Source organism: Dreissena polymorpha, chromosome 4, assembly GCF_020536995.1.
Source record: "Dreissena polymorpha isolate Duluth1 chromosome 4, UMN_Dpol_1.0, whole genome shotgun sequence".
Lineage (NCBI taxonomy): Eukaryota > Metazoa > Mollusca > Bivalvia > Myida > Dreissenidae > Dreissena > Dreissena polymorpha.
The window spans coordinates 46,314,582-46,340,427 of NC_068358.1; the positions used below are offsets into that span (position 1 = coordinate 46,314,582).

General features: G+C 34.8%; 1 protein-coding gene across 2 annotated transcripts in view; it reads right to left on the reverse strand.

Moving 5' to 3' along the window:
* Positions 1-1,617: 1,617 nt before the first annotated feature.
* LOC127879808 (enolase 4-like) overlaps positions 1,618-25,846 on the reverse strand; it is a 41,130-nt gene continuing 16,901 nt past the window's right edge. The window contains exons 5-14 of one of the 2 annotated variants that reach the window (XM_052426859.1): positions 24,479-24,653; positions 23,937-24,065; positions 22,364-22,426; positions 21,754-21,777; positions 19,263-19,343; positions 16,184-16,267; positions 10,557-10,682; positions 4,925-5,120; positions 3,938-4,005; positions 1,618-3,020 (exon numbers count right to left, since the gene is read on the reverse strand). In XM_052426859.1, the coding sequence (XP_052282819.1) occupies positions 2,790-3,020; positions 3,938-4,005; positions 4,925-5,120; positions 10,557-10,682; positions 16,184-16,267; positions 19,263-19,343; positions 21,754-21,777; positions 22,364-22,426; positions 23,937-24,065; positions 24,479-24,653 (1,177 nt within the window). In that variant the 3' untranslated portion in view covers positions 1,618-2,789. The remainder of the gene's footprint in view (positions 3,021-3,937; positions 4,006-4,924; positions 5,121-10,556; positions 10,683-16,183; positions 16,268-19,262; positions 19,344-21,753; positions 21,778-22,363; positions 22,427-23,936; positions 24,066-24,478; positions 24,654-25,846) is intronic. The other variant, XM_052426860.1, reaches the window with a different exon arrangement.

Genomic DNA, 25,846 nt, shown 5'->3' on the forward strand with positions numbered 1-25,846 from the left:
AATAAGTTGGAAAATCGTTTCTACTCTATAACTCGTCAACGAAACGATCGATTGAGTTTATACTTCCCATGTGTATTGGTCTTGGACAGTAGGTGACCCTTATTGACATTGTGGTCAATAGGTCAAGGTCACTGTCAAGATAAGTGTGAATATTGTTTCCGATCAATAACTCGTCAACGAATAGACCGATTGGCTTGATACTTCACATGTGCATTGGCCTTGTACAGTAAATGACCCCTATTAAAATTGGTGTCTTTAGTTCAAAGCCCTGTTTGGGGGGCATATGTCTCCGACGGCGGAACTCTTTTTCATATTTTATACAACTGTGTGCGAGTTTTAAGTTATTGAGACATAATTAACTGACTATTAAATATAACATAGGAAATAATTTGTCATTACAGAATAATTTCACATAATAATAACCTAATAGAGAAAAGTGCATCATCACATAAGGAAGTTTGCGTCATTGAATAATGAATAGTTCGAACGTTACATTGCGAATAGTTTGATCATTATCACAAAAGGAATAGTTCGATCGTCACATGTGGATTGTTCAATCCTCATCACACAGGGAATAGTTCGTAATTATGTAGATAATAGTTTGTCATCACATAGGCAATAGGGCCCACATGACAATCGCCACATACGATTAGGCCGTCATCGCATAAGGAATAGTTCGTCATTTCATTGGGATAAGTTCGTCATCACATAAGGAATAGTTCGTAATTACATTGGGATTAGTTCGTCATCACAAAAGAATCAGTTTGTTTTCATTTAAGTAATAGTTCGACATAAGATTGGGATAAGGTCGTCATCGCATTGTGAATAGTTCTTCATCACAAATAATAGTTCGTCATCACATAGGGAGTAGTTCGTCATCATGAACATATGAAATAAGTCGTCATCACATCGATAATAGTGCGAAATTACATACAGAACCGTTTACCGGTATCATCACACATGGGAATAGTTTGTGATCACATAGAGAACAGCTAGTGTGTCATCACATAGGGAATAGTTTAAGATCACATAGGGAAAAGTTGTTTTCCTAACGTTTTCATCTTACGACTTATGCCTACAAAACAAAAAGTGCCAAGTTGTCTGTTAATAATTAACTGACACAGGGAGTCAACTATTACAGTGTCTTGTTTTTGCCATGTTAAATAAAAAGTTGTCTTATAAATGCTCTGGGCAAAACAGAATTTGTTGCAGTAAATCTTCGATAATAACAATTCCTAATAAGGTTTCAATGAACCTCAGACATGCAATTAAAAAGGTCAATGGCAATCAGGAACACAGAAAATAATCACATCAACCAAGATGATTTCACAAATGAATAATTAGTATAGACATCAACGTTTTCGTGTGATTTGACTGTTATACCAGGGGCATAGCAGTGACCTTAACTTGTTTCTGTCCAAAAAAACTAACAAAACATGCAAGAAACAAGAAGAGTGTCTGATGCGTTTCTTTTCAATATAGAGGTTGTTTTGTTTCAAATTTACACGGATGTTTTAAAGAATATAATTATCAATATGAATATCGAAGCATGATGACCTCTAAGGTCACACCATTTCATATGCATTGAATTGCTAAATAATTGACCAATAGCAGATGCAACTGTTTGATAATCCATTTATTTTTAAGTTCGGAAACTCGCTATAATTACCAAAAACTTAATGACAGCACAAGGGATAGAATGAATAGACACCCAATACGTACTTTATAAACAACAATAAATTAATGTTAATTTGTTGTCAATGACAACCCCCCCCCCCCTCAAAAAAAAAAAATATAAAAATTGTCCAACACTTTTATCATGCCCAAGCCTTACCAATGTAACATAGCACCTAAGTCGATGAAAATATTACAAAGCATCATCATTAAAACATATTTTAATGAGAAAAAACTATGTATCACAGATAAATCACACATTCTCAAATATATATCATTATATTTACAGACATTAGTTCAAACATCACATAAAAATATATCTAAATCATCTGTTCATATGTTTCATACTGACTTCAGATTTAATAACATGACTATATGTATGACATTAGTTCAAACATCTCAAAAAATGTATCTAAATCATCCATAGATCTCTGTCATCCTTTTAGACGTAAAAGAAAGCCCAAATACTTCTCTGTTACAAGGCTGTACAGTTGTTACAGTAATGTTAAATGCCATGCTTGAATGATAATAATATTTTTGTTTCATGACAAACAGTATATTAGCAAAAATTGTGTTGTTCATTTGTTATACTATTGTCATAGAATTTATACAGGAAATTCCATTCTAGTAAACATTTTTTGCCTCCATGCACATATTTAAGTTGAATTTTACACTTTGGTGTTATAATATTATTAAACCATTAATTTATCATTTTCACATTCCGTTTTCAACATTTGAAAGGTGCTTTAAAAATCTGTTAAGCAGAAATTGATCTATGAAACATGTAATTTACTAGCTTGATAAGTATTCTTACACCATTGAGTTACAATAGCAGTTTATATTTTTATATTTTCATGAATACACCAGTAAGACAATTACCGGTATTTGTAGTGCTTTTTTATTGATTTATTCTATATTAAAGAACTCTTTCAATGGTCCTTAATTTGATGTTTTATCCATTTATATACCTATGTGTTACTTGTTATTCCTGATCTTACACAAGCATTTGAATCTTCCAACAAAATTAGCAATACTAAATTATATCACTTGTGGTGTCCGAAGTATCTTTTTTTCACAATTGTTCCATCATTCTCTGCATTATCACAACATCTGCGCTACTTCTTTTTGGGCGTCTCTTTGGGTGTGGGAACCTCTTCCGGCTCGGCGTTATCCGTCTCTGGCGGGGGCGGGATCTTGATTGCAGGGAAGACAAACTCAGACTGCAGTGAAACCTGGCCTCCATCCTGCAGGGTCTGCTCGATGGCCAGCAGTCGGTTGAGTTTGGAGACACGTTCACCGCGACATGGGGCTCCAAGCTTGAGGAAGTGTGCGCTCATCCCTACTGCCTGCATGCACAGAATTGAAATTCTTATGTGAGCTGCATTATAGGAAAACTGGGCTTAATGCATGTGCGTAAAGTGGTGTAACAGATTAGCAACTTTTATGGTATTTTTGGTTTAAAAGAAGTCCCTTCTTAGCGAAAAATCCTGTTTAGGCGGAAATTCACAGGTAAATCTGGTATGACACTACGCACATGAATTGAGCCCAGTTTTATCACAACACTAGGCTCATATGATACATGTTTAACTGACAAAACACAACAACATTATTGATGTTGACCTGTTGGAAAGACATGACAAAATATTCAAATGTTTACCATTGATGTTGACCTGTTGGAAAGACGTGACAAAATATTTAAATGTTTACTTCATGGTAGTTTTTGAAACATGTTGTTGTCATTTGAATGTCAAAAACATGGTCATATCATGCTTGATTGAAACTGTTTCCCATTAATAACCAATAGACAGATGTTTGTCAATATGAAGGATGGTTGTAATTAAATCACTGGGTCTCACCCGTGACAGCATTATTCCTATGCATACATTCTAAATATCTGTATAACAAAATAATTTGGATTTAAATGATTCATATAATACATTCACAAACACTATTAAACAATATAATTTGATCCTCTTCATATATAAGAATCAAAACCATATTTGTAGAATGTTTACTCTCACTAGTGAATCTTTAATTAACCCTTTCAGTGCGGGAACCGAATTTTAAAGGCCTTTGCAAACAGTTTGGATCCAGATGAGACGCCACAGAACGTGGCGTCTCATCTGGATCCAAACTGTTTGCTATTCTGATAGTATTCTTTGAAAAAAAATGAAGAAAATGCTTATTTTAGAAATTCAGCAGACAACATTTTAGCAGACGACAAATTTCCCAGCATGCAAAGGGTTAACGTGGATATGATTACCATATCTGCAAGAAAAGTGTCAGATGTTTCCCCAATATTTGTAGACAATACTGTTATGTTGTTTTCTCCTGTAATTAGAGAAACAGTCAATATTTGACAGAATATCAGTTTGCATATCATAATCAATCTTCCAGGATTACTTCAAGCATAATAAAACAGGCTGTCAGACAAACTGAAACGAAACCCAACTCATCCTGAAGATTTTGAAAGACAACACCCACTTCATAAATTTTCAATCAGGACAGGAAACAAACTTCTCACCTTGATAGAAAAGTAAATATTTGGTAAGTCTCAACACATGTGCACACAAAGAATGATTATAGAGTAATCTCAATAATTTTCACCTGACAAAATTAATATCTCTGTATATTTGTTTATGTTAAACCAGACTTGTTTTCAAACTGGTTTTAAAAACAGAATCATACTCGTTAATATATCATTTATTATAATATATGTCATACATTTTAGTACAAAAACATAATGGTTAATCTATCAGCCAGCAAAGTATTTAGAAACAAAATCAGAATATCTGTCTCAAGTTTTACTTCGCAATGCACTCTCCAAAAAAATATAGAGCACAGAAAAAAAACTCAATTAAGTTTCATCATAATTTTTTATCACAGTTACACTTTAGGAATTACCCAGGACACACAAATCTGACAAACAGAAGGGAAATCTATCAGCCTTATTTTTGGCTTAATGCATGTGTTTAAAGTGCAATCCCTGACTAGCCTGTGCAGTCCACTAAGGCTTATCTGGGGCAACACATTTTGCCTAGACTGGATTTTGGTTTAGAAGAGACTTATTTAAACAAAAAATCTGTATATGCCAAAAGTAAAGTCCCTGATTAACCTTTGCGGGATGCACAGGCTAATATGTGACGCTACTTTACGCACATGCATTAAGCCTAGATTTCCCAGAAGGAGGCATATATGACCCTGTTTCCCAGACCTTCCTTTCAATTTACGCCAGTCTAAATTGCCAGACCTTCCATGAGCTGCGCACACTGAAGAATGTCAGTGACTGTGTTCATCTGCTCCAGCCTGTACACGGTCCCCGAGCTCTTGAAGGTGTCCTTTGGCTCCTCATCTTTCAGCAGCCCAGGCCGATGCCAGACCCGGTCACCGAGGATGTAGCATTTCTCTGAGAGTCTCTCACACAGCAGCATCCATTGACGGTCTTCCTGTATTGTGAATGTGAATACGTTTCTTTAAGTCATAATCAAGGTTCTTCAATCTAATCAAGGATGGCACTTTTTTATTGATGGTCTTTTTTCATTTAAAGTATGTGTTTACTGGTACTAAGAGGAAATCCAGTTTAGGCGGAAAGTGTCATCCCTGATTAGCCTGTGTGGACTGCACAGGCTAATCTGGGATGACACTTTACACACATGCATTAGGAACTGTTATCTCAAAGCGAAGCTCATATTTATTTGTAACAACAACCATTTTCTGAAGAAGTATTTGATAAAACAAGGGCCATGACTCCAAAGAACCTTGGGCCGTATGGCTTACTGGTATTACCAGGCTTGGCAAATGATTATAAATAAAGACGTTTCATCAGGTTTGTAGAAAGAATGTGAAAATGTTATTTATTCACTTAGACTGACACAAGGACCAATCAAATGACATGTAGGAAAAGTAATGAACTTCATGCATGGCATACAAAATATATGGACAAATACACTGAGATCCTTTTATCAAATATGCAGGCTGTCAAGTGACCTTTTTTCAAAAAGTAGGAAAAAATAGGAACTACTTTAGCAAGAAAAGTAGAAAAAAAGTAGGAAAAAGTAGGAACTTTTCCCTCAAAAGTAGGAATACATAATACTTATTTTTTAAACACAGGTCCAGGAAAGATAGCTTGAAACAGAGCAGGAGTGCCATCACATGTTCTGTTTGGGTACCCACTTGAAGCAACCTTAAGGGCCCAGAAGATTTCAGCCTTTTGCATCTGTTCCTTGTGTGATGGATGTACTTGCATACAGATAGATTTATCAACACCACCCTGAGAGCTGCTTGGCTTTGGGGCACTTCCAAACAAACGCTTTTGTGAATTTTCATGCATGTATTTCATGTTTTCCTTGTGTTTTTGTCCATCTGCATGACTTATCAGTTGATTAGCCCCAGAATTACTACAAGATGGACTTCATCCAGACAGAACAATATCTTGCAAACTCATTGCCGGTATCCCTCTTGCACCATGATCCAAGTGTTTTTCCACTGTTGTCCAACTTCTCCATCCATGAAGGGTTAAACTTTGTTTACCCACTAGGCATTTTAGCACTTATAGTGTATCTATGATACTTAAGTTTCAAGCAAAGCTACCCTGATAAAGAAGTATAATTAGATGCTGTTCATTTTGGTGTATCATCAAATAAGTGGTTAGAGGTCTTTTGTGTATGATATAAAAATGGTAATATATTGTGCATGTTATATCCTTAAGCAGAAGACCAAATTTATTTAGTGATTCACCAACTTGTTGTACAAGATTAATACTAGTATATAAAGCAGTGTCAATGCTGTGCTACAGCTACATTGTGAAACCTTTAAATTGACAATAGGGTGCAGTTATAATGACTTAAGTTACATTAAAAATGACTGGTCATTGCAGAGCAGATTATGCAACTGGAGATAGGACCTTATCACCTGACATCTTTTATGACATCATTGATTGGGCTATGAAACAGTTGCACTACATTGATTATTCCAGTTTCAAATAATGGTTTTTACATTATTGATGACTTCGCGGGAGTGTAATAATGCCCTTTAATAATTTAAATACTACGCTGTAACATCTTAAAGTTACCTCACTAGCTATGGTATCATTAGACAAGTATTGTGTTTGTCAGAAACACAATGCCCACTATTGCGCCGCTTTGAAATAAAATTTCAATATATCATTTGGCAGGTTTAGAAATTATCTCCCTTTTAAAGCTTATTACTTCCCCTGGATTGTATTTTTTTACTTTTGACCTTGAAGGATGACCTTCACCTTTCACCACTCAAAATGTGCAGCTTCATGAGATACACATGCATGCCAAATATCAAGTTGCTTTCTTCAATATTGCAAAAGTTATGGCCCATATTAAAGTTTTCGGACGGACACACAGCAGACAGCAGACAGACAGACAGACAGACAGACAGACAGACAGACAAACGGACTGACAGCACAACTGCTATATGCCACCCTACCTGGAGCATAAAAATGTATCAGGGCATTTAGGCTCTGTGCATTTATCTTTAATTACTACACATGATGTACCTATGAAACTAATAGAACATCATATCCGTTGTCATGTAAAACAGAATTTATAACATTATATTTGTAAATGATGAAAACTCGGCAAAGCATCAGTTTTATCGTTTTCCAATAACTTGTGTAATAAATTCCATATTACATAACCACTCATACAATACATGTACCTCTTTATCTCAATATTCCAAACAGCAATATCATGTAAACATGCATAAGGTTTGGTCAAATTGTTGTCAATGGAAACAAAATAAAACTGGAATAAACAATGGGTTTTTTCAGCTCTTGCATCACTGGGAACTGTGTAAGGCCACTATTCCATCTGTCCGCATCTGTATCCGCATCCGTATCCGCAAAATCATAATACGGACGCTATATTCCATTTATCCGCATACGTCGAACGTATCTTTCTTTTTTGGAAAAACTTCTGAACTGAAAACATGTATGCAGAAGAAGAGTTTTTCCATTTTTTTAAAATTGGTGCTGCTGTTGCTTATGCAAAGAAGTGTAAACGTAAACAAAGCACAGGTGGTGGGCACGTGCAATAGTAAGAAATCGCCAAACATTTAGAACTTACAACCATTTAGTTAAAGAACTTGAACTTGATGATGAGGAGTTTAAAGGTTACTTTAGACTAAAAAAAACAACAATTTGGATACGTTCTCTCTCTAGTTGAAGAGTTTATTTCAAAGAAATTGGTTACAAGACAGACCATTGGAGCCAAACAACGCCTAGCTATTTGCTTGCAGTAACTATAAATATTTAGTTTGAGTCAATAATTTGAATTTTATATACGTTTATTCAACTTTAATGTACTTACATATTGGCAACGTAAACTTAATCAACAACCATAAGCATAAAACAATATCAAATGATGCATATAATGTATTTAGAAATAAAATGTTCTCGAAAAGACCTGTGTTTCACTGTACTTGAGACATTAAACGAACAAGGAAAATATGTCACTTTAATTTGTCACAAAATTAAAGTCCTGTTTGTTGTCCGCCGGTCTTATTGTCCTGTGCCTGTGCCACAGGGTAGGCCACATAACCAGCTGTGGACATATGCTGGAAACCATGCTCTTGGTTAACAGATGACAATAACGATTGTTGTAATCTATGCTCAAGCACGGGCTGGCTTTAATTGTTTAGACCTGTAGTATATGTAGGCGGTGACAAATAGCGTTCGACTCCACGTTATACAAGTCCGTAGAAATCTGTAACTAGAGCCATGATTGCCTTTCTTTGGACAACTGTTTGGCATGAAGTGCACACTTTTCATTATATGTATAATTTCTGAAAATTATAATTGAGACAATTGTTATGAAGGACAAGCGTGAATTTAAGTAGATATAAGGTACAAATCATCATTCTGTCTGTAAAAGAATACAAATGGTAAATACCTGAAACATCTTCTTCTAGTGCCTTGGCTATACTTTTCCAAACATTTGAGGTAAAATCTGAGTCACAATATGAAGAACTGCGTTGATTGTATAGATCCGGGTAATTTTTCACCAATTCTTTAAGTTTTTCGGTTAATTTTTGAGATGACAGCTTTCCCCTCATCGTGCTAAATGCCGTCCGTATCTCGTCCGCATCCGCATTAGAACGCTCACTTGAGCATGCGGATGCGGATACGGATGAATGGAATAAGCGCAGTGCATTTCAACTGTTTTTTTTTTTTGCGGATGCGTATACGGACAGATGGAATAGCAGCCTTAGGTAGTGAAGTCTGCAGTGTACAAATGCTAAGGAAGTAAACAAGGCACTATTGTTACTTAAAAAAAAAACTTGTTAATAATTTCAAAAGTTACATAAGAAATAAATATTTATGCTTCCTGAAGAGGTGCTAGCAGACAGTCAGCACGGGTTGTTAGGTCTCATTAATGCACATTAACAGGGATACAGTCATGACATAGATTCATTCATCCTGCAAAAGTACTAAATAAACTCTTAAAAAAAATTAATTCTCCATTGAAAATGAAAAAGTAGGAATAGTAGGAAGATTTGGTAATTGGAAAAAGTAGGATCCTGATGAAAAAGTAGGAAATAGTAGGAAAAAGTATGACCGCTTGACAGCCTGCATATGACAAATTTAGAAAAATACATCTGCAGAAATTATCTTTCAGGATGAGAATTTGCACTCAGCCACGCTAAACTAGGACTACACATTAAGAGGAGGCATATATCACAGAGATGTCCTTGCAATAGATATGAGGTATAATAGAACATGAAAGCAAAAAAATTCATCCCAGATTAACCTGTGCACACTGCATATATTAGGCCAATCTGGGACACACATATAAACACTTGCAATTATTTTAATTTTTTTCACGACATTTCTCACCTTACTAAAGAGATTCGATTTGAGGAAAACAGAGCTTAATGCATGAGTACAATCTACACTGGCAAATCAGGGACAACACTTTCAGCTTTTATGGAATTGTTCGCTTAAAGGAAATCTTGTGTAAACAAAACTCCAATTTAGCACATGCATTTGGCCAAGTTTTCTTAGAGAGGAGCTCAACAGCTGACAAGAGGATTCAATCAAATTCCAGTGTAAAAACAGAGAGTCTTTCTTATGGGAATATTCCACTACGACCCGAATCCCCACGATTTGTCCAGATTTCTAATATTCGGGGACATTCGTAGCTCAATCCGCGAAGGTCCTAACTCATTCGTAGCTTGTTGTGGGCCGGTCGTAAATATTTCCTGCAACTCGTGAGCTCCCGAAAAATCCTGGCCAGATTTTAAACGTGTTTAAAATTTTGCCAGGACCTCCAAGACTGAATTTAATCACAGTTGACTCGTAACAGCCTCGTAGTGCGTTCTTAGGCGTCGTTATGGAATCGTAGGTAATTCTTGACTCAATGGGGATGATCACGTGATCTGTCTACAACTTTGTAAAGACTCACACAAGTTCACCCCGAGTGAGTTGCGAGTCCGCTAAGATTCTCGCGATTTAGTTATGGATGTCCCTGACCTCAAAATATTGGAAATCGGGACAAATCGTTGGAATAGGGTCGTAGTGGAATACCCCCATAATTAATGGGTGCGTGTGGGAGGTCCTAGCTTAGTTGTGACCGATCTGCATCGTTTGTAGCACAGTTGCAGTAGATTCTTACACATTGTAGTAAAGTCGCGACCCTATTTGCACGACTTCAACCGAACCCCATGATTCGTCGTAAATCAATCATACCAGTGTCGTAACTGTATCGTAGACTGTCACGAGTCTTCCTGATTCAATAAATGTGATAAATCGTAGCGAATTGTTTTCGTAGTGGAATAGAGCCATTACCTGTTTACTGATAGGAGGAGGTAAAATAACAACTCTGTATAAAGGCAACACTCTATATTTGCCTCACCTGTTTCCTCATGGGGTCTATGATGGCAATGATGGCTGGATACCTGGTGAGGATGTCTGCCCAGTACTCCACCAAGTCCTCTGCCACCTTCTGCTGTCCAGTCACAACCTCATACTTTCCCTTTTCCTACACACACACACACAAGTAATAATTATATGAATGCTACAAGCAGAGCTTACGATATTGAAGATTGGTCGTAAAACTACTGTATCTCATGCAGAAATCTTAATCAGAAAAAAATCTATTTTGCACTCATGCCTTAATATTTCATACATGTTTTAATATAGAATATGGACGATTGTTGGATAGAAAGGTTGGGTAGAAAGATTTCATGCCTAATATTCTATTTATCCCATACAGGGGTTTCATGAGACAAAGGAAGTTGATTACTCATCCTTCTATTTTGGTCTAAACAACACCCAAAAACTAAAATGAACTTTTATTTTTATCTGACTTTTTGAAATCATTCAATCCTCGACTATAAGTCATTATCTGATCTATTCGCTTTTAGTAGATCATGAAATGTATACTACATATATTGCACAAAAGAAATTATGATTCTATGCTCAGCATGTTAGTTTAGTTCAAACCATTTTTTATTTAAGCTTGATTGCATGAAAAGCTTTAAGCTTTATATTGAAATACTCTCAAGTGAAAGTGTTGTTTAAAATAGAGGATTAGATTTTTTTTCTTTTTAAAAAGTGGTGATGCGGATTACTCCCATACATACCCTGCATCCATAGGACCTCTGTTATCAAAGATCTTATGAGATGATTATGCTATGACTGCATTGTGCAGATTATAAAAACAACAACATGTTTTACGATCAATATGTTCCTTAAATAAAGGACATAAGAACAGTCACATGAAAGACATGAGTGAAAGATGCCAAGAAATATGAATAAAATTACTTAACTAACTGATCAAAGATGTTGGCTTTAAATAATTGATGCTTCTTCCAAGCAATGTTTCATTAAGTCAATTTGTATTATGATGCTAAGCCAAACAGGCTCCATTAAGTTGTTCATTGACTAGATAACAAATTGTTTAAAAAAAAGCAAATAAAAGCAAACAGTGTCAAAAATGTTTTTTTATGTACATGTTTATAATGAGAGACGCGTTATTTGAAAATTTGTCTTATGACATATGCCGCCAGAGTAGCTCCAGGCCAGCCTGCGCACTCGAACAGTCTGTTGAGGACCTACCCAGTCCACTGTAAAGTGATGCAAGTGTGCTTCACAAATGTGTGTTTATTGAACCTTAGAGTAAAGTACAACCCAATACAAACTGTGCTACCATGTTCCAGTACTGAAAATCTAACTCTACTCACCCTGTTTGGAATCTAACAAAATAGACAGAAGCAGAACCGTATTGAAAGTAATGGAAAATCTTGGAATGCCATGAAGTTCCAAATAAGACTAGTAACATTATTAATGGTTGTTTTTTTGCACCACACATGTTATGAATCCTCCCAGTCCCCCCCACTGTTGCAAAAGATAATTAGCTAGCTCTCTTATAAAATACTAGTAATATTGTGATGTTTCTATAAATATTATTGATGAATCATCTTTAAACATTGTTCTTAATGGCCTTTTTTAAAATTCAATTTTTACAAAGTCATTGTTAAAAAATATATTCAAAGTATAAGGAAAGAGTTATTAAATTATAACTCTGTATTTTACTCTTTTAAAGTACATTTTATAACAGCACCTGAAAAATGTAGAACCAGCACACCCCAGACAACTAAAATTGACTGGCAGGAAAGTGAATGTACAGTGCCTTATCACATGTTGATGTTTTTTTTCCTGAATTAAAGCAAAATTAAAGAAAAGTCCTACTTATCAAATAATATTTTTACATGAAAAGAAACTATGTATGATATATTTTAACTCAAGGTCTATATACAAAGACACTTTTGTTGTAATTGTTTGCTATTCCAGGATTGATAAAATTGTGTTACTCCATTTTGTTATACAGTTAATTTTTTTTAACAATTTACAGTGAAACAGCCTAAATTATTCATGCTTTGACAATGCGGAAAAAAAAATGATAATGCAATTTCATTTTCTTTCCCAAAAATCAACTACAATTCTAAATGCAGGTGATGCATGTCTACAATCTACTGCCTGCAGGTGATCTCTATTACTTGACAGTTGTCTGCTGGACACTGTGACTAGAGACAAATATATAACATTTATATGGCAATAAAACACAAGCTCAACAAGAACTTCTGGTAAAAAAGGTATGCTGCTTGAATGTTCAGAAAGCAATTTTAACCTTTTCCCACTCAGAAGCAAAGTCAAAATGGCTCTGTGCAAACATCAGAAAACCAGAATAGCCTGCGAGTAACTTGCAGTCTGTTCAGGTTTTATGCTATTTGCTGCTCATCAGTATCTAAGGGTTGGAAATGAAGCCTTTAAAACTTGAATCTAGTAAGAAAGGTCTATAATTCAATTTAACTTTGTTAGGGACTACAAATGCGTCAAAATACATTTCTAAGTTGTAAAGTGTTAAGTGCTAGTATGACAATATAAAATGAATCAAGTTTCTTGGCAATGTGCCCGTTTTCCCTTGACATATGAATATATGATTCAATAGTAAATAATGATCTACTTTTAGTCATAACTAGATCACTTAGTAGATTTAAATCATGTAAGTCTACCAACCTACTTGGGACATAAAAAATGAAACTCGCAAAGCAAGTTATCCCTGCTTTTCAAAAGGTATGAGGTATAATAAAGCATGTACGTGTAAAAAAACTGTCAAACCACATACGAAAAAAAACAGCAACATGTATACATGATTGTTAGTAAATCTTTATGACATTACCACAATAACGATAACAATAATGTTTCAAAAACTAAGAAATTCACAAAAACATTGAAAAGCTTACTGGAAAACATTTGCCCAACTACAGGACTACATCCTACTGCCTTTATCTAATAATTTTCATAACAAACAAGTTTACAAAAACAAAACATTATAATGCATACTTTGTACTATGTCAAAAACATGAGCTGTTAAACTTTTTGTAAGGGTATATTATATGTAATTGTTTTTAGCTCACCTTAGCACAAAGTGATCATTAGGTGAACTATAATAATCAACCTTTGTCCAGCTTCAGTTGTGGTCCACTCTAGCGGACTCAACAATGATGAAACTAATGATAAAATTTGGTAAGAATGTTTATCAAGACAATATCTAGAGTAAGTTTTAATGTTGATCTTGTTTGTCCAAAAGTAAAGAAAACAGGTAAAATCTTAGAAAACCCATATTACCAAACTAGAAGAACCATGTATGACTTAATTCACAGCTATCATGGCACAAATAATATAAAACCACACATGCATTAAACAAATTGGCTATCCCGTTGATGAAAAGATCTGCATGGTTTCAACAATCAAGGAAATGCAAAGATGAACAAATTACACTAATAACAGTACATGTCTTTAATTTAAATTCAGTTAGCAAGCACAGGATGATTAAAAGATACAGTTCCATTTTCTGTGATTGTTTTTCTACATGATTTAAGTTTTGGGCCTACACTTAGGGACAAACACAACTATATCCACTCTACAGAAGAACAAGTTACAGGTATATAACATACACTCTAGCACCCACATACTGGTATACATACTTTCAGCATTTTGTCTGCTAAGGGAAAACTGTGAGATACTTTCTCTTTTCCGCTTGGAATGTCCTTCAGATTTACATAATAATAAATGGTAAATGGCTATTTTATTTTAAATGGAGTACAATTAGCATGTACTAAACATACAAATTCCAACAGGGCAATTAATCTGTAAATCCTGACCATAGTAATGGTTCTTGTACAATGCACTTGACTGTAAGGCCTTCTATCATTAAATTCATTTTGTGTAGTTTAATTTTGATCCCTTTATTTATTACTAAGTTGTGAACCATACAAGAAATGGAGTAGGCACACACAAAAACTAGTGACAATACCTATAAAAAATACTGACAAAAGATTTGCGGTTCTTGCACTCAGCAACTCCTCTCAACGTGCTTTTTCAATGAACCAAGTTTCATTTAATCCATTTAAGCCTAGTGGACTCTCCCATCCTTCTAAATTGGATCAATTTATTTCCAAAATTAGGGATGTCAAGTATACATATTTCTATATTTAGAATATTTCTAACAGAAATTCCTTAAAGCAAACAGTGCAGACCCTGATGAGACGCTGCATGATGCGGCGTCTCATCAGGGTCTGCGCTTATTGCCAAGGCCTGTTTTCTAGACACTAGGCATAAATGGGTTAAATACCTTCAATACAATGAGAGTAATGCTGCCCACAAGAGAATTAACTAAAGGACAAAAAATCTGTAAATACTGATGAGAGAGCTATTGTTCTTAGAATCTTTAAACTTACAAGGAATTCTGATTTCACTATGTAAGCAACTTGTACTTGTTAAGTGTTTTAGCAATGGGATCATGTTGAAACATAGGAAAAGTCTATTGCAATAATCAACAAGTATATCTAACATGCTGAAGCAAAATGTAAATGATAACAAAAAACTTTTAAAATGAACTAGAAATGTGTCTCAGACAATGATGCCCCCACGACGCATGCTTGGGCATTCCACTATAAATTCAACACTTCACAAAAACACAAATAGCCATAATTCTAATAAAACTCAAGGCAGCCATAATTCCTTTTTATAATTTCACCAAAAACATTCAGCTCAATCAAGTGTGAAAGTTCGACATGGACATGCAGTTAAAGAGGAGTTGAAAACCTTAAAAATGTTGGCCTTATAAAGTGGATTTTTTTTCTTTCTTAACAATCATCTACACATTAAGGTAATTCAAGTGTGAGAGATTTCCACCCAGCAGTTAAATTAGAGTTGAAAACACAATATTTTGGGACTATTTATTCCATGGGGGATAAAACAGACAAATCGCCATAACTCTGCCAAACCATGTAAAAGCTAAAATTCCTTTCTTTTCAACCACCTATACACACTAATGTCATTCAACTGTGAAATTGAACACAATCCACCTAGTAGCTAAAGAAGAGTTTTAAAAACATGCTTTTGGTCTTACGTACATATGGATAAACTGACAACTGTGCAATACTTTAACCTTTTGGGGGCATAAAAATATTACATGGACCTGAGACCTTAAATATATACTAACCATTCTATGAAGTATTATTGTTTAGTTTGCAAGAAAAGCAAATAAATCATGCATACAAAACCTAAAATACTAATAACATCCATGCAAACTATTTCTAAAGTAACATCATTCTCTGCATAAACATTTACAAGACAAAAGCAGGGGTCTAAAAATAGTATGGCTAATTTTGCAAACGTGTGTAACTTTACAATAGTAAAGGTTGATGTTTCTAGTCTTGTTGTCCAAGTACAATCTCAGTAAGTGAAAATGATCGTAAAGTAAGAAGTTAATCATCATATTGTAATAAACTTCAGAATAAATTTGAATGACAATTTGTTGTTTCAGTTGTATAATGAAAAAAACTTGGACAATAGAATAATTCTCGTGGACATGAAGATATTTTCAATTGAGGCGGTAAAAGTTTTGATATTGTCACACTCTTGAAACTAAGTTTGAAAAAAAACCTGCACAAATGAAACTGTCCTACTTACATAATCAAAGTACTCGTGCCCAGCCAGGTTGAGTGCCAAGTAGAGGTCCTCACCAGGTGTGAAACCCAGTCTGCCCATAGACTCCTGAGGTCACAGAAACAAATACAATAAAATGAGGCCCATTCTTAAAATCTTGGCTTAATGCATGTGCATAAAATGTCGTCCCAGATTAGCCTTTGCAGTCAGCACATGCTAATCTTGGACAAAACTTTCCGCTTTTAGGGTATTTTTTGTAGAAAGGAAGTCTCTTCTATGTGAAAATCTAGTTCAGGCAGAAAGTGTTGTCCCTGTAATACCTGTGTGCACTGCAAAGGTTCATCTGAGATGGCAATTTGTGTCTCGTTCTGAGAAAATTGGGCTTAATAAATGTGCGTAAAGTGTCGTCCCAGATAAGCCTGTGCAGTCCGCTTAAACTAGATTTTCGGTAAAAAGGGACTTCCTTAAAACTAAAAATACCATTAAAGCGGAAAGTGTCGCCCCTGATAAGCCTGTGCGAACTGCACAGGCTAATCTGGGACGACACTTTACACACATGCATTATGCCCAATTTTCACAGAACAAGACACATTTATGCACATGCAGTAAGTACATTTTTCTAATAACTTGGCTCAACTATTATACTATACACAAGTTTGCCTTTTGTTTTCTAATAGTTTTATGCCAAAGTAGACTTTTGATCTGTTAGTGTGACCTTGACCTTTGGGGTTACATTGTTTTGATGGTCTAAAATTGTGCCAAGTTATTTAAAATCCATCGATAGTTTGCAAAATTATAGCAAAGACCAGAATTTTCAATCTGTTTTACAGCCAAAATTGACTTTCACCATCTATGTGTGATATTTACCTTTGAGGTAGGGAGACAGACAACATGGCCTCTTATAATGATATACATTAAATTTTGTGTCAAGTTATTTTAAAATCCATTAATATTTTGCAAAAATATTGCTGGTACAGGAACTTTTGACACAAGTATAAATATACTAACATAGAGATGGACAGTGCAACTGTTATATGCCATTGTATTTAAATCTTGGCATAAAAATGGGCACTATATTAAAGAAATAACATTGATCACACACTTCCAACACATGACAGTTTTGTTTGAGGTCACCAAAAAAAGACAGGTGTGGTTTCAAATAGGTATTCAAGTTTTCCCCCACAGCACAAGACCTCGCCATAATGATCGAATTCAAACAGTAAAAACTAAACAGATGGAAAGTGTAAAAAAAATCCAAATGTGTTCAAACTTTCTTGCGTCAGGTAAAGTATTGTATTAGTAGAGCTGGGACACACTCTGGGTTCATACTGACATACATAATGCAGCTCAGGTCTTCAAGGACCTCATAAACTTTAACCCATTTATGCCTAGTAAACTCTCCCATCCTTTTGAATTGGATCAATTTATTTCCAAAATATGGGATGTCTAGTATTTCTATTAGGGATGAGAGAGGTTAAAAAAATCATTAATCGGTTAACCTTTTTCCATAACCGGTTATGAACAGGTTAACCGAAACGCATTAAGCAATTAAAAGGATTTAGAGTACGTAAAAATGTCATACCGCTCGAACCGCTCCGTAGAAACAAAAAAAAATTCAAAAATTAAACTCGCTTGCGTTGATAATATGCCATTTTTGTAATAAAATGTATTATACAATTTATTTTAACAATTTTGTAAATGTATGCTATATATATTTTTATTTTTCCTGCGTAAATGCATAGGAGTAAAAAATTAAAGAACTACGCAATGTTCATTTTCACGTGTTAGCTCTATTAACTAATTTTTGGTTGGGCTGCTTATATTACGTTCGCTTCATATCGCTCACAAAACTTTGTTTATTCCGTTTTAATTTTTGAAACTCAAATTGGCTTAATATAGAACTGTTGTTTTCCCTTTCAATACGATGTAAAGTGGGTCATCGGTGTTCAAGGAATCTGCATCTCTTCTTATTCAATACTTACATATTTCGTTGTTTGAATTTTAGCGTTTGTAGCCGAAGTAGCATCGTTTGATTTTCATTATACAATTAAAAAATGAGGGTAAAATAAAGGACATAAATGCATATTAAATTAATTTTGAACGAAATGTAAGTTGAATATTTAACATAATTAGTACATTTTTTTAATAGCGAAGTAACTAAGTATTATGATCTTAGATACTTAAAGTTACGTATGTTTGTTAACGTACCATAGCGGGCAAATTTTAAGAAATTACACAAATACTAAATTTAACGGTTTTATTTTAAAAATATTTTCAATTGATGTTTAATTATCTAATTAGTTAACAGTTTCTTAAATAAACCTTGCATCAGACAGTAATGGTGGAATCGTGGGACATAAATTATCATAATGATATTAATTTTTGATAAACAAAAACGACGCTAACTCGTCAAGATTCTAACTACGAATTCTTGATAAATTTGTTAAATATAAACACGGTATTTTCACGAGAAACGGTGTTGGATATTGGTTAACAAAACATGAAAATAAGCCGTCCAATGTCACAACTGTTTTTTATCGCGAGTTCAATAAACCTGTCAATTACGTCTTCCCTAATAGCTCCCACTCACCCCATTTCGCTAGTTAAATTTTAGCGAGTAAAAAAAACCAAGAGTGTTAGTTATTAAAACGTACCCCTTATTTGTTATCACAAAGGTATTGATTAATTGCTTTATTAGTTTGATTGTTGACACGTTATTTATAACCGTCGATGGAGTGGCATGTTGTTCTTACTTAGTTAGAACAACATGCCGCTCCAACTGAGTCACCAGCGCAAGTTGGCAGTGTGTCACGCGAAAAAGTAAAATCGTACGAATTATTTCATTAAAAAAAAAATCAATTATTTTTTCAGGTTAATCTTTTCCCTTAAATGTAACTGGTTCGTTTCGATAGGTTAACCAGTTAACCTCTTGCATCCATAATTTCTATATTTATAATATTTTTTACAGAAATTCCTTTAAGCAAACAGCACAGACCCTGATGAGATGCCGCATCATGTGGCGTCTCATCTGGGTCTACGCTGTTTGCCCAGGCCTTTTTTCTAGAAGCTCGGCATAAATGGGTTAAAATACCCCCCCACACACCAGGATCATGTCCAACCCCTGCTCTGGTCTGTCGAACGGCATCATCAGCGCTCCAATGTCCGTCACATTCTTGATCTGTATCTGTTGACAGTGAAAGTAGTGAGTTAGAGCACTTAGTTGAGTCTATATATCCGTAGAAATAATTGTTCATGAGAATTAGATTGTAAAACAAGCAGCACAAGAGAAGACGTATAAAGAATTGTGAAGAGTCTGTAGCAATAAATTTAGGTCACAAGTATTGAGTAAAGAGAATACTGCTGTCTCTCTTTCAATCGTTTTTTAAATACCAGGCATTAAAACAAGCAGCAAAAAAGGAGAATGATAAAGAATTGTGATGATCCTGTAGCAATATCAGTTGGTCACCAGATCTTATTTAAAAACAAGATGTGTTTGAGAAACACTATGCGCCCCCCCCCCATGTATTTGACCTTTGACCTTGAAGGATGACCTTGACCTTTCACCACTCAAAATGTGCAGCTCCATGAGATACACATGCTTGTCAAATATCAAGTTGCTATCTTCAATATTGCAAAAGTTATGGCCGATGTTAAAGTTTGATGCAAACAAACCATCAAACAAACCAACAAACAGACAGGGCAAAACAATATGTCCCCCAGTAGAGACTGGGGGACATAAAAATAGGTCATTATTGTTTTAAAAAATGTGTTTGTTTTCTGCTTCCTTTTTGATTCAATGAGCTCAAAATGAACTCTTGTCTGTATTGCTTTTTTTAATTTGACTAAAATTGTACTGGTTTGACCAAATAAATTGGTTCATGTACAAAGCATGTGCACATTATGTCACCTCTGCAAAATTTGATACCAGGTAAAAATGTTATACTTGTTGGTAAAATGTCCTATTTGTATTTAAAATCAATTTTCCAAAATATAATACAACTGCAATGCATTCATAAAGTATTAACTCTTTCAGTGCTGGAACCGAATTTTGAAGGCCTTTGCAAATAGTTTGGATCCAGATGAGACGCCACAAAACGTGGCGTCTCATCAGGATCCAAACTGTTTGCTATTCTGATAGTATTTTTTGAAAAAAATCGAAAAAAATGCTAATTTAAGAAATTCAGCAGATGACATTTTAGCAGACGACAAATTTCCCAGCATGCAAAGGGTTAAAAGTCAACTTCAGATGGCAATATACAAATGCAAGTATCTTTAGTGAAACTGCAAAACTAAATGGGAAGTAATCTCCCTGTGTTGCTTCCAAAAGTCCAAATGTATCAAGTTATCCATATTGGTTATTATCAGATTAACAGACATCCAACATTCACTTCCATGATTTATTCATGTTACTTTAAGAAAGCTGTTGTATCAAATAGGTTTTCTTAACACTTGAAACTTTTCAATCAAATAAAATCTATTAATAACTTGGTGTTTCAGATTGAAACAATTACTACTAAATCTGAAAAAAACTTAAACTGTGACCATGACAAAAAAGGGATAAAAAATAAACACCCACTGGGATTTTAAGCACAACAAAGAAAATGTATAGCAATATAGCAATAACATTTTGGTCCATAAAGACATTCTGTCAAGTTCATCATTTAAGGTCATCAAAAGCTGACTGTATAAAAATATCAGTAAAGGTGAACAAGCATGTAACGGCTTCTACAAGAAGTGATAAGTTCTGACTTGTAACAACAATTATAATTTGCATGGGCCGTGAGGAAGTGACTAGCTACACCAAAACAGCATCACAAAATTCTGGAGCAGATGATTCTAAATGGTCAAATATTAAAATATATATGCCAAAGTATTATATATAAGCTTAACTTTGGGAAAACAGGGCCTAATGCATATGCATACAGTTTCATTCTACATCACACAGGCTAATCAGGGATGATATTTCCAGCTTTTATGTGCTTTTTTCAGTTAAAGGAGTCTCTTCCTCACAAAAATCCAGTTTATCCAAAAGTATCATCCTTGATTAGCCTGAGCCAACTGCACAGGCTAATCTGGGACAACTTTTTATGCACATGCATTTAACCCTGTTTTCCCAGAGCGCAGCTCTTGTTATATTATACACTAAAGTACCAAATGTAGCAAAAACAAATATATAACACAACCCCTGAGAGCTATGCAGAAATTGATTTGATCAAATGAAAAAATTGAATTGCATAAAAATGGAGCTTATAAACATTAAAATTATGATTTTCTTGCTACAAAATACACTATTTAATTACAATGATTACGAATTAAACAAATAAATCAAATCATTTAATATCAAAATACCATTTAAATGGAATCTTTAAAAAAACTGTAGTTTCAATATAATGTTTGCATATTGTACTGAAACTTATACACAAAGTAACAATACCTTTTGCATACCTTAATTGAACATTTTATAAAAAAAATAGAAGTCAAAAGCATGGTGTTCAATGATTCAAAATTGTCATTTGAAGAATGGCCAATGACATAACATGGCAAGCTGTGATAGGGCCCTAAGTAGTGTCAGATAAAAAACACAAAATGCATACCATCTCCTCAACTACATCCTGTGCCTTGAGTAGAAAAAATACAGAAAATACTGAGAAAATGTGCAAGACATACCTTCTCATTTTTGTTTTTAGCCACATTCTAAAATTATAGGGATGCTTAATAACAAAGATGCTCAGTTATATAAGTGGCTTGATATAAGCTTCACTCATTGAAATTTTTCGAGAACAACTTCAAATAGAAACTTAATAAAGTGAAAGAGAGCAGAAAATAGTCTATCACAAAACAAATATGTTTTATTTTACATGTCAGGCCTTATTTTTAAATTTCATGGTTTTATAAATAAAAAATGTGTGTTACAAGATATGTGATCATATATTAAATAATTTTTAACGCAAATAATAGCAATTTATGTCTGATAGTGACAGATATATGAGAACCCTGCAGAGTTGATTATAAACCCCCCAAAACAGAAATTTAAGTAGTAATATGCTTAATAAAATATCCGAACATCCAATAACCTATTAAATGAACAATGGTTTTATGAAAATGTATATTTCATTGAGGATCAATATGTTGAGTACAAACAATCTAAAAAAAGAATGACTGTATGCATTTGTTGTATGCACAAAAAAATGGGAAAACAGTTACCCCATTTTTGCCCATGATGGCTTTGATGATATCGTTGTAGACAGCCACTATCTTTGGAATGCTCTAAAATCAAATGTTATACACTGTAATTATTAAAGTGCATATCACAGTAGCATGATTATTGAGTTTACAATTTACAATAAATTTACCATCTTATAAGTAATTATAAAACAATATTAATATCATTAAAAACTGCTCTTTGCAAAACAAGCCATCTAAAGCTCCAAACTATCCTTGTACAAACTTGCATGCAGGATGAGCAATACAATATAGCATTTTCCATTTTTAACAATTTGAGCTGAGATCTAGTAGCCAAACAATCAATAGGAATAATTGTAATCATACTTGGCCTATAATCAAGTACTAGGCATGCATGGGGATTTAACTATTGTCCATTTTGACCTTGACCTTAAGACCAAAGGGCTAAATCATACATAAAGATCCTTTACCATATAATCAAGAAAAACCGAACTATTAAATCTGATGAAATGGGGCCAAAGAGCTGCAAAGTAATTGCCAAACATACTCTTTTAGTTTGTTTTATACAGTTTTGGTGTTTACATTTGACCCGAAACGTACATATTTCCTCTTAAAGTCACAAAAGTCTAGCTCTATGACTTTCTACTTATTATGCTATTGCTCCAACAAGGTTGATATTATTATTGGGTGTTGTCATCATAGTTTTGTGAGTTTGACCTTGACTTTTGACCCAACGATAACAAAATAACTAACATTCCAATACCATGGACAATGAGCTTACAAGACAAGTTTCAAAACTCAAGACTCAAAGGATGCAACAATATTTCCTAGCCAAGCTTTTGCATCTCCATGTCAATCATGTGAAATCTGTTTGTAAATTTGACTGCAACCTTTGAGCGACATTAAAAAGGACTCCTCCGTTAATCATTACCAACTTTTCAGCCAATTTTAAAGAACCCATAAATGTGTTAATGCTGCTTGGTAAATGTTTGATCAACTGAGAGACCCAAAATCCAGATTTACAGCCCTGCTCTCAACCAAACCTAGCATACCTGGCAAGGATTAAGCCTAAGAATGAATCTGTAAATATTGACATTTAATGGGATGTTAGTGACAGGGTCTAGACCCATGGGTGTACTTTTTTGTTATGTGCCACACAAATCCAACTGACTAATGGAAGGACTGAAAGACCTACTTTCTCAACAATGGATACTCAAGAGATCACTTCGTTGCTAACTATAATGTCATTTTAAGAGAAGATGTTGTTTAAAACAAGAGATGTGTTTGTGAAACACAATGCCTCCTACTGCGCAGCTTTAAAGCCATATATTTGACCTTTGACCTTCAAGGATGACCTTGACCTTTCACCACTCAAAATGTGCAGCTCCATGAGATACACATGCATGCTAAATATCAAGTTGCTATCTTCAATATTGCAAAAGTTATGACCCAGGTTAAAGTTTTGGGACAGAATGACAGACAGACAGAATGACGGACAGACAGGCCAAAAACAATATACCCCCGATCATTAGATCCAGGGGCATAAAAAATGCATAACAAATGTTTTGTGTTCACAGGCCAGGGGCAGTACTACCTCACTGAGTGGTTTGCCAGGGGCTGGGACCACCATGTACTCCTTGATAGCGTTGGCCTTGCCAGGGGCTGAACGGCCGCTCTGGAAGATAGTTACCATCGGCAACGGCATCCTGTACTGCTTTGGAGCCTGCAGTTGAACATTGAAATACAAATTGGTCATGTCTTCAGGAAATTTCAATAAATCAATACATGCATTGCAAAATATCAGAACTTAATATGTTTTAAGGCTCACCATTAACGGTAGTGTGATTGTTTGCTTCAAGCAAAATAAGATCTAAGACACTGTCCACTTTTAGTGAAATTTTTGGCTAAAGGAAGTCTCTTTCACACGGGAATCGAGTTTTAGCAGAAAGTGTCACCCCAGATTATCCTGTGTATACTACACAGGCTAATCTGGGACAACACTTAACATACATGCATCAAGCGAAGTTTTAACAGAACAAGGCCCAAATATTCTGATCAAAAAGCCCACACTACACCCCTGAACTGCCTCTGATATTCATATTATATTCCACACAGCAAGCATTGATGCGAGCAAACCTGGCCAAATCTAAGCTGCGCGATGTACTCATACAGCTCTGTTCCCATGGCGCAGGCTCCTGCCACACACAAGGCCTGGCTGACCGCGCTGACGCATGCACTTCCCTCCACCAGCTTCTCTTTGGGTTCATCAGGAACTATGACCACCGGTGGTCCTCCCTTCCCACCTTTTCCTCTAGAAAACATGAAATGATTAACTCTTTCAGTGCTGGAAACGCATTTTGAAGGCCTTTGCAAACAGTTTGGATCCAGATGAGCTGCCACAGAACATGGTGTCTCATATGGATCCAAACTGTTTGCTATTCTGATAGTATTCTTTGAAAAAAATCGAAGAAAATGCTAATTTTAGAAATTCAGCAGACGAAATTTTAGCAGATGACAAATTTCCCAGCATGCAAAGGGTTAACCCTTTACAACTCAGATACCAATTGTGTTCTTTTTGTAGTCCCTTTGAAAATCATATTAATTTAAAATAGATTCAAGCTTTAAAAGCTTCATCTCCATCCCTGATACAGCAATGAGCAGCAAACAACATAAATCCTAAACAGCCTGGAAGTTACTTGCAGGCTGTACTGGTTTTATGTTGATTGCAGTCAAAGCCATTTTCAAATTGCTTCTGCCAGGAAAAGGATTAAGATAAGCACTTTGTGATGTAATCAAAATGATGTTATACATTGCTGTTCATTCATCACACTGCAAGTTTCTGAGAATGTCATATTGTGGTACTTGAGTAAGATATGCATATTTATACAGATAACATCACTGTGTAATGATTATGCTCCCATTTTTTTAAGACACAAAAAGTGTGTTTATTCAGATACAAACTTATTTTGAAGCGGAAAATCTATGCAACAAGTGAAGTATTCATTCAACTTAAAATTCATGATTGGCAATAGTCTGTCAGAAAAAAACTACTTCAGTATTATGTATTATGTTAGTATAATGGTTTCATGAATCACTACCATACATGTGAAATAAGTTGAAGCTCAAAATATTTTTTTTAAGCATTATTAAAAAAGAATAGAGCACAGCAAAATGTGAACATGCAATCTATAAAGGCACATAAGCAAGACGGATCCATCTGCTGATATTTGGTTATAATGAACCAACACTGAAAGCAGATTTGCAATGGCAAAAGGGAGTCAATCATTGTTTGGGGTTAGTTGAAAAATTATGTTAACAAGAGCTGAAGCCTTAAATGCGCTCCACGCAAGGAATAATCTTCAAACAACCCCCTTACTTTTTGGAGTCTCTAGCACTCGCCTGAGACCTTCAACAACATACAATTGGGTTTTTACATTATGATATCAATGATTTTTACATTATATTAACATATCACCAGAAACCAGGGGCGTAGGTAATTGGGAG